General features: G+C 53.0%; 1 protein-coding gene across 5 annotated transcripts in view; it reads right to left on the reverse strand.

Annotated features, from left to right (window-relative positions):
• Nucleotides 1-15552, reverse strand: part of Dock1 (dedicator of cytokinesis 1) — a 461323-nt gene that overhangs the window by 367977 nt on the left and 77794 nt on the right. For all 5 annotated transcript variants that reach the window (XR_013427043.1, XM_078024305.1, XM_078024303.1 and 2 more), the window contains exons 14-19: nt 12644-12768; nt 11542-11640; nt 10542-10614; nt 6110-6213; nt 5554-5737; nt 1570-1667 (exon numbers count right to left, since the gene is read on the reverse strand). Coding sequence is in view for 4 of the 5 variants with exons in the window: in XM_078024305.1 (XP_077880431.1) it covers nt 1570-1667; nt 5554-5737; nt 6110-6213; nt 10542-10614; nt 11542-11640; nt 12644-12768 (683 nt within the window). In the remaining variant the exon portion in view is untranslated. The remainder of the gene's footprint in view (nt 1-1569; nt 1668-5553; nt 5738-6109; nt 6214-10541; nt 10615-11541; nt 11641-12643; nt 12769-15552) is intronic.

Here is a 15552-nt window from a genome sequence, read left to right on the forward strand (position 1 = left end):
GAGGCCTCCAACAGATGGAACCAAACTCAGGACCTGCCAGTGTCCCTAAGTGAAGCCAAAGGAACCCTGAACAGCCAGAGAATTCCTCAGGCCTGGCCATCAACAGCCAGTGGCCTGGACACTCAGGTCACCTCTATGGGCACACAGAAGACTGTAGGACATGCCAGCAAAGGTAGAAGACCAAGTCAGTAGGTGAGGTGAGAAGGCCACCTGGGTGCCCGTGTGCACAGGAAGGTGGGAGAGATGGGGAAATCCTTCCCAGGGATGACAGGTGACAGGACCCAGGGGTGGGGAACAGGATAAGAGGATTCTCCATTTTTCCTGGTAAGCCACAAAAGGTCAACAAAAGTACAGAGAATTCCTGAGGTGACACGGAGTCTTGAAATGAAAGAGGACAAAATTTCATTAGCTGCGTGTCTTCTAAAGTACGTTCACGTACTCTCCCCGTTTCCATTTGAACTGGGGAATTTATAGAACCCAGAGAAGTTTAAAATGCAATTAACATTGTCCACGCCATTGGTAGAGGGCTAGGACTGAGAAGATGATTAAAATTTGTAAGATTAGCAAGGATATGTTTGAATTGTTATACAAGGAATTTAGGAAAGTCGTGCGACCAGATTAATTCATTCTGAAGTTAAGCACACTGCTGGTTAATTAAGGCCATTTTAAGTAATTAATTTTGCAGAGATAAGGCAGGCTCCCTTCCCTGGCACTTCTCATGGAGGGTGAGGAATGTACAGACGTTGCTGCAGAGACCTTTCTCAGGACACGCTGCGTGCTGGTGAGCAGGTAATGTCCCTGATCCACCCAAAGCACACTGGAAATAATAGTGCATTTCCTCACATGCAAGGAAAATCGTTCAAGCACCTCGGTGTGATGCATGAGAGAAGAAGCACCCCATCCTGGTAGACATACCAGCACCATGAACAATCACAGAACAAGAATCCAGGATCTGAGTGGTCAAAGGGATCTTGGATCACCCCACTCCATCCCACTGCCAGATCTCAGACACTGAGCAAAGAAGGTCGGAAGAAATGGTCGTACCCAACACACACCCAGATCTGATGTGTGAGGTGAGAGACAGTCCAAGATCATAAGGAACAAAATGCTAAAATGAGCAAGGTAGACTTGGCGCTGTGCTGGGTGCCGCACCACACGGTCACCAGGCCTCAGATGAAGGACCTGGAGGAGGTGTGCGTCAGGGTTACAGGTCACAATGGGCACAGCACATCCCAGCATGCCAGATGCGGGCTGTCGGATCTCTCGACAATCCCCCAGACAAGACACTACCATGATTCCACCTCAAGTTAGTGAAAGTGGGACTTGCAGAGGCCACGTAGCTGTGGCCAGCACTGCACAGGACCCATGAGAGGAGGAAATGGAACCCAGGAGACTGGCCACAGAATACTCCAGGCTGACCCTGCAGCCTCCCACAAGAGGATCCCAGCACACTCTGGCCGTTCGGAGGGGGTGCACTGCGAGTGAACAGGATTATACCCAGAACCCTATGCGGCCATGGGGTCAGCGCCTCCATCCATCAGTGAAGTCCCTAGGCAGGGCCCACGTTACCTTCACCACTTCACCGCCGTCCACCTTCATGAGCTGCCGGAGGTTCTGCTGCAGCAGGCTGGTGTTGGAGCGCCACTTCAGCAAGCCCAGGAGGCCCACTGCAAGCAGAGGGACAGTCAGCTCTGCACCCAGCAATGGCCTCATCCCCCTTGCCTCCCACGCCACGTCAGACCAGGGTCCCCGTTAAATTTTAATAGAAAAATCAACCCTATTTCAAAAGGTTCGCCTGCTTTGCAGCAACTCACTGAGTCTATTTCCATCTACATTTACCATGGGGTGGCTTCCGGGTGGAAGCTGTAAGGATGCATCTGGGAGCCTGAAAAGACTGACCTCTGGACCTTCAGGAAGGCAGCTGCAGGGGCCACAGGACCTGGAGGAGGCCGCCCAGCCGGAAGGTGCTACCTGGTAGCTCCTGCCAAGTGGGTTTCTCCGTTGGAGAAAAGCCTTTAGGCTTTCTTTTTATTTTTTTGTTTATTTATTTGGATAAATTGATATAAAAATAATTCATACCAATTCAGACACTGAAACTGCAAAGCCACCATCCTGCAAGGACCTTGGAGCTACAACAACCCTGTGCCACTGAGACCACTAGGAGCTGAGCTTCCTGCTCGGCCTCCGGAGCTGCTCGCTGTCCTGACTGTTGTGATTTTGTTTATATCGGGCCCCCTCAGCCTTTTCAACAGAAAAATCAAGGATTACATAGGCTGATTTTTAAGGTCTTAAAGAATTTTTTAAGTTTAAAGGATTTTGTTTAAGAATCAAGATGTACTCTAAGGTGGAAACACAGAACCCTCTCTAGGAAAGGACCTCTGCCTACACGTTGACGTGAGGAGTTTTACTAATGTCCCATTACTTGGAAAAAAATGCAGTTAGCCAAGTGCATCTAATTGATGTTCATCAGGAACCAACTTCAGCTATAAAAATTATAACCATTAAAAACAAAAACTTTTAGTTAATACTGAAAAGAAAAAAATATTTCATTTATTTGGAATAAATAAATTAAATAAACCTCACTGCGACTATAGCTGGCAGAGGACAGAATTGAAACCAACAGTGGGCAGCCCCACATTCTCCATGCAATACATATGCCCTGGGCTTGAAGGCAGCAAGCACAGGACCCTGTGCAAGTTAGCTTCCCCTGCTTTCTCATCTGAACAATGGGAACGATGTTGCAAAAATTCCCAGGACTGCCCTAGAGTGAGCAGACACAGTCAGTGTAAGAAACAGCCCACGCCCGGCACCACAGACTGACAACAGCGTGATCTGGAACTGGAACGGATTCATTCATCATGAAAGTTCACGTGTTTCAATTTCTAACTGAAACTGAAGTCATGGGAAGGGCTTCAGCCTGCCCTGGCATGCTCCTGGTCGCAAGGTGAAAGGCGACTGCCATCTCACAAGTGACAACCAGTTTTCAGTGGAGTCCAAATCATAATCTGATCCTATTCATGGGAAGCTGGCAGCAGGTGAGCCGGGCTCTACCTCCGTACTACAAACTGGAGAGAAAGTCCAACTGGGCTTATTAGTAGATCACCTCAGAGGAGGAAGAAAGCAGAGCTGCCCGTCCCCAAGTCCCATGAGGCTGTTCCTTCTCCATGCCTTATTCCTGGGACTTCATCATCTTTTCCCTCTAATTACACAGTAAGCTAACCGAGCAGAGGAACCACCTCACACTTCTTCTCCTATCTCCCATGGCAGCCAGCATAATGCAGAGGACAGCGGTATTTAATACAAAACTCGTTGAATATTCAGCTACTGCTTTTCCCTAAGTCATGGAACTTCACGGTCACAAATCACGGCTTCAAAAAAACGACTCCCTCAAGTGAGAACCTGGGACTCGCTGCTGAGGCGCCAACTGGGGCAGCTCTGTCTTGCACACACCTGTCATGCCACCATCCCACGGAGGGGCATCGATCCTGGTGTGAAATGAAGCCAGGAGACTCCCCCTCTGCTCCTGGAGCAGCATCACAAGGGAATTTCCTTGTTGCCCGGCAACAGCTGCTGCCAGGTCCAGGGCGCCCTCTCCCTCAGTTCCAGGGAGGGAATCACCCTGTAGCCTTGAGATTCAAGGAGCTTGAAGATGAAAGGAGGGATGAACGCCACGCCCTGGGAGATCTCCTGGTTCCCAGGCCCTGACCAGGAACAGGGGGTTCCCTGTGCTTCTTAGGACATTGTCTTAGGAGGAAAATCTCTTCAAGCTGCAAATAACAAATGTGCTTTTGGAACATGACCCAGGTGTAAGACGGTGGCTTCCTGCACAGCAATGATGGCAATACACAGCAGCTCACTTGTCCAGGACCTACTAAAAACCCAAAGTGCCATATACATGGGATGGCCACCCACTGGAGATGCCACACTTGCACTGGGTGAAGTGAGGTGCCAATGCTGTAGCCTTCAGGCACAGGGGCACTATCGGGTCACCTCCAGAAGACAACATTTGTTGTTATGGGGCCAGCACTGTTGACCACTGGTTCCCTGGGACCATGCCTGAAAGCCCTCTATGCACTCCTATCCTGAGACAGCTCGCTCAGATCTAATCCTCAGGTGAGGCTTTTTATTTGCTCTTGAGGATTCCTGCACAGTCACCAGCGAGAACACTTTAAAATACTCCAGGCAAAACATGAGTAACCTTAGAAAAATGCATCCAAATGGCCTTAAGACATTTGTACCCAAATGTATCTAAGTGGCCTTAAAGTGTCTACTTCCAGTCCCAATCAAACAGCCAGGAAGCGTTTGGAGTGACCTACTGCCCCACACCCCAAGAGGCTTCCTCATGAGACCCAAGGTACGAAAGCATTTCTGCAAACATTAACTCCAAGCCAGGGAACACAGAGCCAGGGCAGGGAGCCTGACAAGCACGTGACACACGGCTGGCATGCCCAACCTGCAGGACACCCCGACACCTCCACCACAGTGTCCAGACTCCACCTGAGGGTTTTAACTTTTGTCCCATGTTAATCCCATTAAGGTCCAAAGGATGCCTGTCCCCCACACAAATGCAGAACTACTACCGTGATTGACAGTCAACCCCAGAGATGCAATGCCTGATAGCAACGGCATTAATAATCACAATCCATATCGGGCAGTTAGGAGGAAAAAATTGGATTTTCAGGCTCGGTTTCAAGAGAGCATAAAGTCCCTCTGCACGGCTGTGATATGGTCACATTAAGGGGATGCAATTTTTAAATGAAAGATTTGTGCACAGGAGTCTCTCCCTCCTCCACACAGTGGCAACAACAACGCCCGTGTGCTCTGAATACGAAGCACCCCGGCCGGTGGTGGTGCTGCTGGGGAGGCTGGGAGTGGTGGTAATGAACTCTGAGCAATCCAGCGCCCCAGCCCAGGGACACCAGGCCCCAGCTGATGAGTGATTGAGTGATCTGCTGTGCTAGACTGAGCTCTGTGTGTGTGAGTCAACAAAGGTGCCTTATCTCACATCGTAAGGGGGGCCAGAAAACCAACTTTTTAAAAGAACAATAACTGGGAATTATCTTGATGAGTCGCCGAGACAAGGAAAGATACAAAGAGGGTGGGCCCCCAGCATCCTGCCACTCAGGCACCCCTCAGACAGCCCTGAAGGCAGGAATTACCCCGCCATCTACAGACCAAGTTCAGAGAGCACTGTACAAGGTCATTTCCAGGGCTGGCCCAGGACAGGGCTCAATCGCGGGTCTTTGTTTGGACTCCAGATCTCTTGCATTTTCCCTGTGCCATGCTCCCTTCCTCTGGCTGAAAAGCATTCTAAGGAGTCAGTCCACTGCTTCGTCTCCCACAAAGGCAAACCTTGGACCAAAATAGGAGTGTGAATTTTAAATCATGATGGATGCCCCTCCTCCTTCCAGTGCACCAACGTCCATGTGGGTCACGCCGAGGTTGGAGTGAACGACGCACACACACCTACAGGAAACGCCTCCACTCCACAAGCAGGCGGGAAACGACTAGGGCTGAAGAGGAAAGATCCCGGGGAGTCCTACCCCGACTCACCATTCTGGGTCAGCTTGGTGGAGCACACCAGTGTGGAGATCTGGAAGGAGTCCTTGCTGATGGTGCAGCTCCCCAGACTCTGCATGCTCTTCCCCGTGGCCGAGTGGCCCTTCTCCTCCAGCTCTGCTTTCGTGGAGGGCAGGCTCAAGTATGTCGCCGCATCTTCCAGTTTCTTGGCCTCGGCCTGCGGGTTTCGTTACACGGCATGTCAGACGGCCCTGAGGCAGGCAAGCGCGGGCTTTGCCCAGGGTTGTTACCCTTAGCCCTCCTAACCCCACATCTGATGCTAGATGGTGGTGCTCCCCGACGTATTTTAGTAATGTCCCTTGTTCCCACAGATCGGTTCATCTCTGCAGCCTTTTTATATAGCACTTAAGGTGTTGCCATCAGCTTCTCTCACGAGGGACAGACAAAGGGCTGGTCATCAGAAACGCTCACATACATCATTACATGCAGCTAGCCAGCTGCTCTCTCCTAACGGCAGCAGATGTGGGTCAGGAAGCCAGAGAGGACGGAGAGTCAACGTGCGCCACACGGCAGGGGCAGAACCGCATACCTTGTAGACGATCAGATCGTGTTCCCCGTCTCTCAAGGTGGTCCCGTCGTACCTCATCAGCTTCACGAACGCCAGTGCAAATATCTTCTCCGATTTATCCTTAGCTGCCATAAAAAATCAATAATCACCTTCAATTGTGGTTATGACAAAATAACATTACGACATGCAACAAAGGCCACCTTCAGGAAACAATTACCAAACTGTACTGACAGGTGTTAAAGTCGATGGAAAGCTACAGAGCCACGAACCAGGTTCACCAATAGAAGACCTCGACCCAAAGGGCTGGGTGGCCCCCCAGATGAGAGTCAACCAAGAGACTCTTCATGGAACTGAAAAACGGTAGAATAAAGAGCAGGAGGACCTTGCAGAAGAATGTGCGGAAGAGTCACAGTATTAGAATCCAGGAGTGACCGAGAAATGAAGACAGGGTGACTTTTCACATTAGGCTGCAGAGACCAGGATATTGAACAGGTCCTAGAAACACAGGGCCATCACAGGGCACACCTACATGGAGGGAAAACTGCTTGGCAATACAGAAAAATAAAACAGACCCCTACCTCACGCCCCTTCTCAGGTAAACCTCAGATGGACTGAAGACCAAGAAAGTCCTGCCCCCGGGAATCGCACTCGGGACCCACACCCTGCCTTCACTCAAGTCTCTGCTGAATGTCACCTCTTCCCAGGAGACCACACCACATCTAAACCAGCAGCCCCATCATTCCCTTTTCTCTCATCTGATGATGATTCTTATCACTGGCAGAATGTGTGCACACTTGTGCCAGAGAGAATCTGTTCTTGCTTATGGCTAGTTTTTTGTCCTCTGGGCCCTGGAAGGTAAGGGACACTGTATTCTTTTTTTTTTTTTAACTGCTATTTCCCAGTGTATGAAATAGTGCCTGGCATACAATAGCTACTCAATAAATATTTGTCCTACTCGGGGAGAGAGCCAAGAACAAACAAGTTCTTTCAGGTCGTAAAGAAAACAGAACTTGGTGGTTTACCCGAGGGTGACAGAGGCACCGGGCAATCTGACGGCATGGTGGGAAAGGCCTTCCTGAGGAGGTAGGCAGCACATGGGCAAGGTGTAGACCTTCCAGGGAAAGAGAAGGCCTGATGCAGAGGTCTCAGGTGGCCAGGCCTGGCTCAGCAGGCACAGAAGGCCAGCATGGCTGGTGGGTGGAACAGGGAGAGGCAGAAGTCAGCAGGGCCACATGAGATGGGGACAGACAGGAATCTGCACTGAGAAAGGCATCTGCCATGAATTCCTCAAGTTGTCACCCTAACACGGAACAGAAACATTGAGTTCCAGAGCTAGAAAATACCTCAAAGTACTCATTCAAAATTATCTGTTTGCAGATGAAAATACAGACGTCAGACGGGGAGGCCACACTCCCTAGAGTAGGGCGCTCAAGAGTCCCCTAGCCCCCACTTCATCAGGGACCTTGTGCATCTCAGCATTGCTGCAGTGTCTCGCATGCAGTAGGTGCTCAACAAATGCCAGCTAATGGGTGGACAGGATCAACCAACCAAAAACAGAGAAACAGAGATAAAGTATGTGTACTCTAGGAATCAATAAAGTCACTTTCTTGATACCACAACCCCCCAAAAAAATACCATGTTCAAGTGGCAAAGAATGGCTCTTCCTAAATGTGGGGTGGCTTGAAAAATTACACAGGCCTCCCTGAAAGCAGCCAGGGCTTAGAAGAACAGCTGATGGCAAGGGTCGGCAGACAGCTTACATGGAGCCGCCCATGCGGTGGCTACACCTCCACGTCCAAGCACAGGTGCTGCTCAGGACAAGCTCGCCCACCGCCAGAAGAGCTGAGCGGCTTCTCCCACAACACAGAGGCCTGCGGAGCCCAGCAGGAGACCGCGGGCTGTGGGGGTGCCCCACCCCCATCCCCGGGGCCCCACTGGGTCAAACCCACCACATTCTACTTCTGGCTGGGCCCAGCACAATGTCCACTGTTGTTCATGTGACTCAAGTGGACGATCAGGGAGCCAGCAGGCTACTGGAAAGGGTCCTGTCATGGCATCAGCACCAAACTTCCCGATCCAACCACCGACCCGGGCATGAGAAATCCCATCGCCCCCTCCTTCTGCTAGGTCTGCTCTATAGCCAAGGGCAGCCGGGATATGTCGGGGGGCCCTGTGGCCTGGGTTCCCCCTCCCTCTGACCTAGGGTGTCCACACACAGGCCCTGTCAGCAGCTACTAACCAGCATCTCAAAAGCACCACACTTGTGATGCTCAACAAGTTCCCAAAGCCCACAAGCAGTGACCTTGGAGACTTCATTAATTATGCAAATGTGTCTTGGTGTGTGGAGTGATAGCATCTTGCCTATAATGAGTACTTAAAATTGACAAGAAAAACAGGGATCTTGAAAATTAAAATGCTACAGAAGATACCCCTCTGCCCTGGTGTAATTTATGAATCAGGGAGAAAGAGCTTGCTAGAGAGGGGTGTGTGCGGTTGACACGGCCTCCCTCCGTGGACTCTGCAACTCTTGTCCACCCTGTCTCCTCCTGGGGCCCCCAAAGTCTGGCCCTCTCCTGATGTCCTCGGGGTGATGTGGGTCCAGGGGCTCAGCTGGCTCCTGCACTGGCCTTCCCACCCTCCCCAGAGGCCTGGGCCCCTCGACCAAGCTCTGGCCTGCTCCGGTTCCCCACCCCTTGGGCTCACCTGTGCAGGGCCTCCATGCCCGGGCTGAGAACACCCTGTCCCCTCAGAGGACACCCCTCAAAGCACACCCTCGCTAGCTCATGGCCTACCCTGCCATTCCCTGGGGACTTCTTGCAGACTAACCTAAGCCCTGCTGGCAGAGGACCCCAGGCCCCTGCTGTCTAGGTAACACCCCCCTGAGGCACTCGAGTGGGATGCTCAAGCCAAGGGTAGGTGTGGGGCAAAGCTCCCCGCTGACCATTTGGATGACTCTGGGCCACCTCACTAAGGGTCTCCATGTCCCAGCTTCTTCACATGTGAGGTGAGAAGCCATGCTAATAACAGTGACAGCACAGGGAGTGCTTGGGAGGTCTGACCCTAACAGCACAGGGACCCCTTCGCTGGCACAGAGTGGGAGCATGGGCACTGCTGACCACTTGCTAGCAGTGACACCCTCAGCCTCTGCCATCCAAGGAGTGTGAACACAGGAGAGGCCCCAGCTGCTGCCTGGGGCCTGAACTTGGCCAGCTTGAACCACAGGGCACAGCCTTCTCGGCTGGCCAGGCTTCACACCCCTGCTTCTCCCACCCAAAGTGACGCCTGCTGCCCTTTGACTGGACCCTGGTGGGTTTGCACTGCAGGATAGGCAAGGGGCGCAGTGACGCTCAAGTGGCCATCATCCCACAGACACCACACAGTGGGCCTCGTGCCACTTCCCAGTCCTTGCAGAACCAGGCCCTGGCCTCATCCGCCACTACAAATGGTCAGCTGATGGCAGTGGTCAGCACTGTAGCTCTGCAGGCCTCAACACTCAGAGTGACCATAGGCCTGGGCTTCTCAGTGGCCCTCACAGTCGTCTACATATCCAGGCACCAGAACTCCACTCCTGCTCACTGTCCTGTCCCCCGGGCACACCCTACACCACGCGGACGGCCCAGATCCCCAGAAACAATGAGATGGGCACCTGCTCACAGCACAGCAGCTAGCACAGAGCCGGACGCTACTGCAGAGCTGCTGGAGGGAGGTGCCCGTATCCTTGAGGGATGATCACCAGAGGCTCATGCTTAGGTACCTGTGAGAAGATGCAGAGCCAGAGCCTGACCACCGTCCTGAGTGGCCCCCAAGGCATCTTCCACCACACACAGGGCCAAAGGCCACCCTCCTCCCTGGTTCTCCACAGCACACACTACCACAGTCACCTCCGACTGTCACTTGTTTTCCCAAATATGAGCTAGTGCTGAGTGAAGACAGACGAGGGACAGCGCTGAGCCTGCCTTCTGTGGTCCCCCTTCAGCACCTCGCACAGGGCCACATCGTGGGAGGTGAGCAGCACACTCCCCTGGAAGGAGAGGTTCCAACACGGGCTGTCGCTCCTCCAGCATTGGCGACACCATCAGTATCACACCCACATCTAGGGAAGAGCTGGGGCCGAACTCCAGATACCAGGGGACAGCCAGGAAGACAAAAGGGCTCTGGATTCAATCAAATGCCATTTCTGATGGGCACAGTATTAGGTGTCAAAAAGGAGAAAAGGAAAGCCAAGGAGGCTTACGGAGCAGCAGCCCTTGTCGGGCAAGAGAAGGAAGGCATCCGGGATCTGCCCGAGACAGGCCCAGCAACAGGTGAAATGGCAACGGCTAAGGGGCCGTCACTTCGGTGTGACAGCAGAGTCTCGGAGTGGCCCAGAACAGGTGCAGCGAGGAGAGTCCCCCCCACACCTGCCCGAGGTGGCCCTGTGCACACGGGGCTGGTGGTGAGCAAGAGTACTCACAGTCCTGCGACGACCGGTGGCGGAAGGTAAACCGGAGGTGGCTGCGGTTCACGTCCTCGATGGGAATGGCCACCTGTGTGAGTGGAGAGGAGAGAGGTGGCAGCTCCCCTAACAGCTCCCAAGGAGACAGCTTAATTCAGTGGGAGCTTTGGGCACAACTGCAAATACTTCTTCACCTAGCAATGCAAACGCTGTCTATCTAATCCCCTGTGTGATCTTTCCAAAGGCAAAATGCCTCCAAATTTAAACAAGGTAATATTGGAAGGAGCCAATCCAACTCTGCTAGACAGCTGGTTTTTTCTTTTAGCATTCTGATCCTCACTGTTAAGATTCTATTTCTGAACGCTGCCGTCTTCACGTTTGGTCCCAACACAAAGGTATCTATATTCTCTCCACAGCTGCAGTAAGGAAGCTATCTTGTTGTCACATTATGGGAAAAGAAAAAGACCTCGTCCACGCTGCTGCAAGCAAGGACTGCCCCTAATTCTCACATCTAACATCTGTGTTCTGGGGCCAACCCAGGGATTCTTCTCAAATATTCCAGCTCTTGGCAGTGGGCTGGTGCCTACCACAGAGGCCACCACAGAGACCGGGAGACCTGCATTATGCAAACGTGCCAGAGCCACAGGAGTGGGACCCATCTCCCTGGCAAAACCTCATGGACTGGGATCCTGTCTTTTCCAATCTGGTGTCAAGGCAGCATGCCACACATAAAACAGAACCAGAAGAGAAAGACAATGACTATCTTTAAAAGGCTCCGTCATTTGTCTCCATGAAAACCCTATATCTACGTCCAAAGGAGATGGGAGCAAATGGATTCCGAGAAATGCCAGCGTGGTTCCTTAGCAACCCAGAATGACTTTGTTGGGAGAGCCACACGGCCTGTGTGGTGCTGTTCGCGGGCAGCCCCTTGAACCAGGGGGAAGGTGGGGGTTCCTTTGGGATACAAATGAGCATTTCCTAATCAATCCAAGTGATAAAATGACCGTGCAAATAATACCTTCATGGTCTCAAACCAGCGTGGCTGCTTCACTTGGTAGTAAATCACAGATTTGTACTCTGAAATCGCCTCGTCACCAGCACCCGGGAAAATCACATGCTTTGAAAGAAGGCAGAGAGTTCAGGTGAGACCTCGGGGAGCCTGCCGGGCACACACCTCCCACCAGGCCCCCAGGAGGAGAGATCACTCCTGCAGTGCTGTGAACTCATCTCACTGGAGGCACAGTTCTGCACATAGCCGACGCCCTGACCACGCACTGAGGACCGGGGCGGTCGTGAAACACGAGGGAATACTGCGTCCACCACCCCAACCCCGCTCCAGCCCCTCTGACATCAGGACCTACAGGAAGTGGCCTGACTCATTCAAAGGTCTGGAGTAAAGGGCTGCAGAGCAAGGAGGCAGCAGCAGCCCTCCTGCCGGCTCCAGCCATGAACTCGGTCCAGTGGACCCCACCTGGAGCCATGCTGGCAAAGGCCCATGCTTCTGGAGAGACAGGGTGGGCAGCAACAAAGACAGCCACTCCCACTCAGATCTGAGCCCTAGACACAAACCCAGGCTTCGGCTCCCTGGCCCCAGTCCACAGGGGTCCTGGACGGATACCTGCTCTGGTCTGGCCTCTACTCATTAGAGATGACTGCAGACCTGAGTCCTTTCAGCTGAACCCTGCTGGCTGCTTTGCCCACAGAAGTTAATCCTGGTTACTATGGGAAGCGCCAGGAGGCCATAGCTCAGGCTGCAGCAGTCAGAGGTCAGAGAATGCAACCCACGTCCACCTGCTCTCTGACCCTGAGCTAATTGCTTCTTCCTCAGAATCTCAGGTTCCTCATTTCTGAAGAGGTGACATAACGGTGTCTGCACTTCACAGTGATTGCTAGGGGCTTAGGATGATGCCCCCAAATGACCCTCTCTGAGAAGGCTGGGCAAAGAACATGGGCCCAACTCCACAGGGATCTCCTGAGACAGCTGGCACCAGGACCCAGGGACACCAAGGCAAGGTGGAGACAGGGGAGCAAGAACCAACACTTGTCCCCGAGTGGCTGCCGCGAGCTGGGCAACAGAGCCAGGGCCTGGGCCTGCAGACACGACCCCCATAGAGCAGTACCTCCAGGCGCTTCCCGTCTTCATCGTAGACGGACACGGTCACCTCCACGTTCTTGGCCGTCGTCTTGCTCCCTTTATCAAAATCCCCTTGAACCAACGTCACATAGATATCATTCCGAACATCGCCTGGGGGGAATCACATCTTTAATACCAACCCATTGTTCATAGTGTGACTGGGAATTTTGCAAAAACCATCTAACCCGCTCCCCAGCCTAGCAGAATGGTAGAGACACTCTATTAGGTGATCATGAAATATTCTCTACAGAACAATCTGGCATTTGAAAGCACGACAAAGGTGATTTCTGTCATCGTCCTAAGGCCTGCTGGGAAGAGAAAACCTCTCCTCTGCTGATGGCTGGTCCACTTCCAAGTGCAGCCCAGAGTGACTACAATGCCACGGAGGAGCTGCGAGGACCTGCCCCGCTTCGTGGCCATGGGCCATGGCCACCAACAGGCGGGCTGGGCTCATCTACGCCTCAGTCACCACCTCGGCGCACACCCAGGAGGTGAGTGGCAGCAGCGGCCTCCTCGACATTCTTCCCAAAGTCCAGGAGCTGAAACCTGACTGAGAGCTACAGCCTGGGATCAGGGACAACTAGGAGGGGCCACACGGGGAACTCCCCTGCTTGGCTCTTCTCTTGCAGCAAGTGGCTGTCTGGACCCTAGTGGGGACCAAGAGAGAAGAGGGCAGAACAAAACAGACCTGAGCACTGTAGGCAGGACGGACCCTTGACTCTGGGGAAAAATCACCACAGATGAGTTCTCCCCACTCAGGACGCACGCAGCCCCTGGTAACGGTCCGACCGGGAGAACTTCACAAGCTCTGTTGGCAACGTGATTTAGAGGAAGCATCACGGCCCAGGGACCGTGACTGTGCTGTTGCCTGGCCCCTCCCACCTGACCCTGCTCTGCCCAGAGCGGCTCTGCTCCATCAAGGGCAGCAAGAGCGAGGAGCAGGAACCTTAAGGAACAAGCCTCCTCTTGCTGCCTTGTTTTTATTTTATTTCTTATTTTTATTTTTATTTTTTTTGTTTAACTGATTTATTTTGCCTTTTAATGGATCTGACTATTAAATTAAGCTTTCATTTAAAAGTCATTATTATAACAGTCCCAGTGGGCCACTCCCACAGCCACTGTGCCTGCCAGGAGACGGAGCACGGCTGCAACTGTGCCAGGGTGCATGGGGGAAGAGAAGGAAGGAGGAGCCAGGGAGCAGGAGGCCAGGCTGCCCGTCCAGGACTGGCCACTGAGCAGCAGTGACCTGGGACAGCCACCCTGAAGAGGCCTGTTGGTGAGGCAGGGGTGCTGGGCCATCACTCCGTCTGAAGATCTCATGGAGCTCAATCACTAAAGGGGACAGCAGCTTCATAAAGATGACACCAGCCAGAGGAGTAGTCGGGGTGGGGGTGACTAGGGGCTGAACCCCACACCTGGCTCCCGGGTGCACCTGCAGAGTAATTCTGTGGGGCCCACCAGCCGACCCCATTCACAGGAGGAGAAGCCCACAGACGTTCACAAGGGCCGCCCCCAGGGTTATGGGGCTCTCTGTGGGCAGGAGGGAGCTGGGAGATGGGAGCGGGGGTGGGCAGATGCTGACCACCCCTCCCGCTCAAAGGACAGCTCTGCTCTCCCACCCAGGCCTCCAGAAGGACCTGGGATGCCAGCAGGTCACAAGAAGGTAGAACGTCGGCCATGAGGTGACGTGACTGGCTCCCCCACTGTCCCAAGATGACCCAGGTCTCCAGGAGACAGCCAAGCCAACGGGCGATGCTCAGGCTCTGCCAGGAGCGAGCAGGAGTTTGACTGAAAACCACTGGCTCTGTCTCCTGGTGCCTGCAGCCTGGCCAGGGTCACTCAGTCGACAGAGAACAGGGTGACTCACTCCAGCGAGCTGCCCTCCCCCAGGGGCACCTCCCCAGGCAGGGAGCACACGGACCTGCCAGAATCATGGGGTAAGTTTTAGACTTCCTGTGTAAGTCTACAATTATCAGGGAAACCCCACAGAGCACAGGTTTCCTGGGTTTCCCTTCGCGAGCCACAGAGGTCAACACATACCACCAGTGACTTCAGGCATGAGTTTGCGTGGCAGGTCCAAATTCAAGGACTCTGAGCTGCCTTCCCCTGACAAGTCTTAGCAAATGGGCTGGGTGGCCAAAGTGGCCACGTGTGCCAGGCAAGAGTGGCATTTGGACCTCATCTCCACTCGTTGGCCATGTGACTTCAGGCTGTGGTTTAATTTTTATGAGAATTAGCTCAACACTAACTTGCAGTGTCCCAAGACCTTTATGTGGATTAACCTATATTATTAACACAAATATTGCTTACAAAGCAAACAGTATCACCCAGATGTAAAGGGTAAATATCAACCATGCTTCCCAAGGTCCGAGAACCAAATCAGATTAGTAACATGAATCTACCTAGAAACTGGACAGTGTTATTAAACATGAGATTAATGCTCACAAGAAATCCCCTCATCAGTTTCCTCGCTTAAATTCTGCAAGTGGACCAGAGCGCACTAGTGTGGTGCCCGACACTAGCCACTGGCCACTCATGCACAGTCCTGCTGTCCCGCATGGCCTATGGTGGCCGCATGCTGGGGGCTCACTTGCCAATGCTCCTTCCTCTTTTTAATCAAAAAATCTGTTCAGATATCTGCTGGGTTTCCTGCTGCATTTCCCACACGACCCTCACAGCTGTGGGGAGCTTTTCCTAGCAGGGGTCCAGGTGGCCAGGGTGAATATCCCCCCTCACTCAGTCACAGCCACTGACCCCCAGGTGTTCCAGAGCCACCCTGGGGCTTCCACATCACCAAGATGAGCTCAGCCCTCTGTGGCTACCGGAGCTACATGTTACTGTCCCCGTGGTTTTGTGACCAGCAACACCTCCCGTGCACAGAAGCCCCAGACAAGC

Source organism: Ictidomys tridecemlineatus, chromosome 1 (genome assembly GCF_052094955.1).
Source record: "Ictidomys tridecemlineatus isolate mIctTri1 chromosome 1, mIctTri1.hap1, whole genome shotgun sequence".
Classification (NCBI taxonomy): Eukaryota; Metazoa; Chordata; class Mammalia; order Rodentia; family Sciuridae; genus Ictidomys; species Ictidomys tridecemlineatus.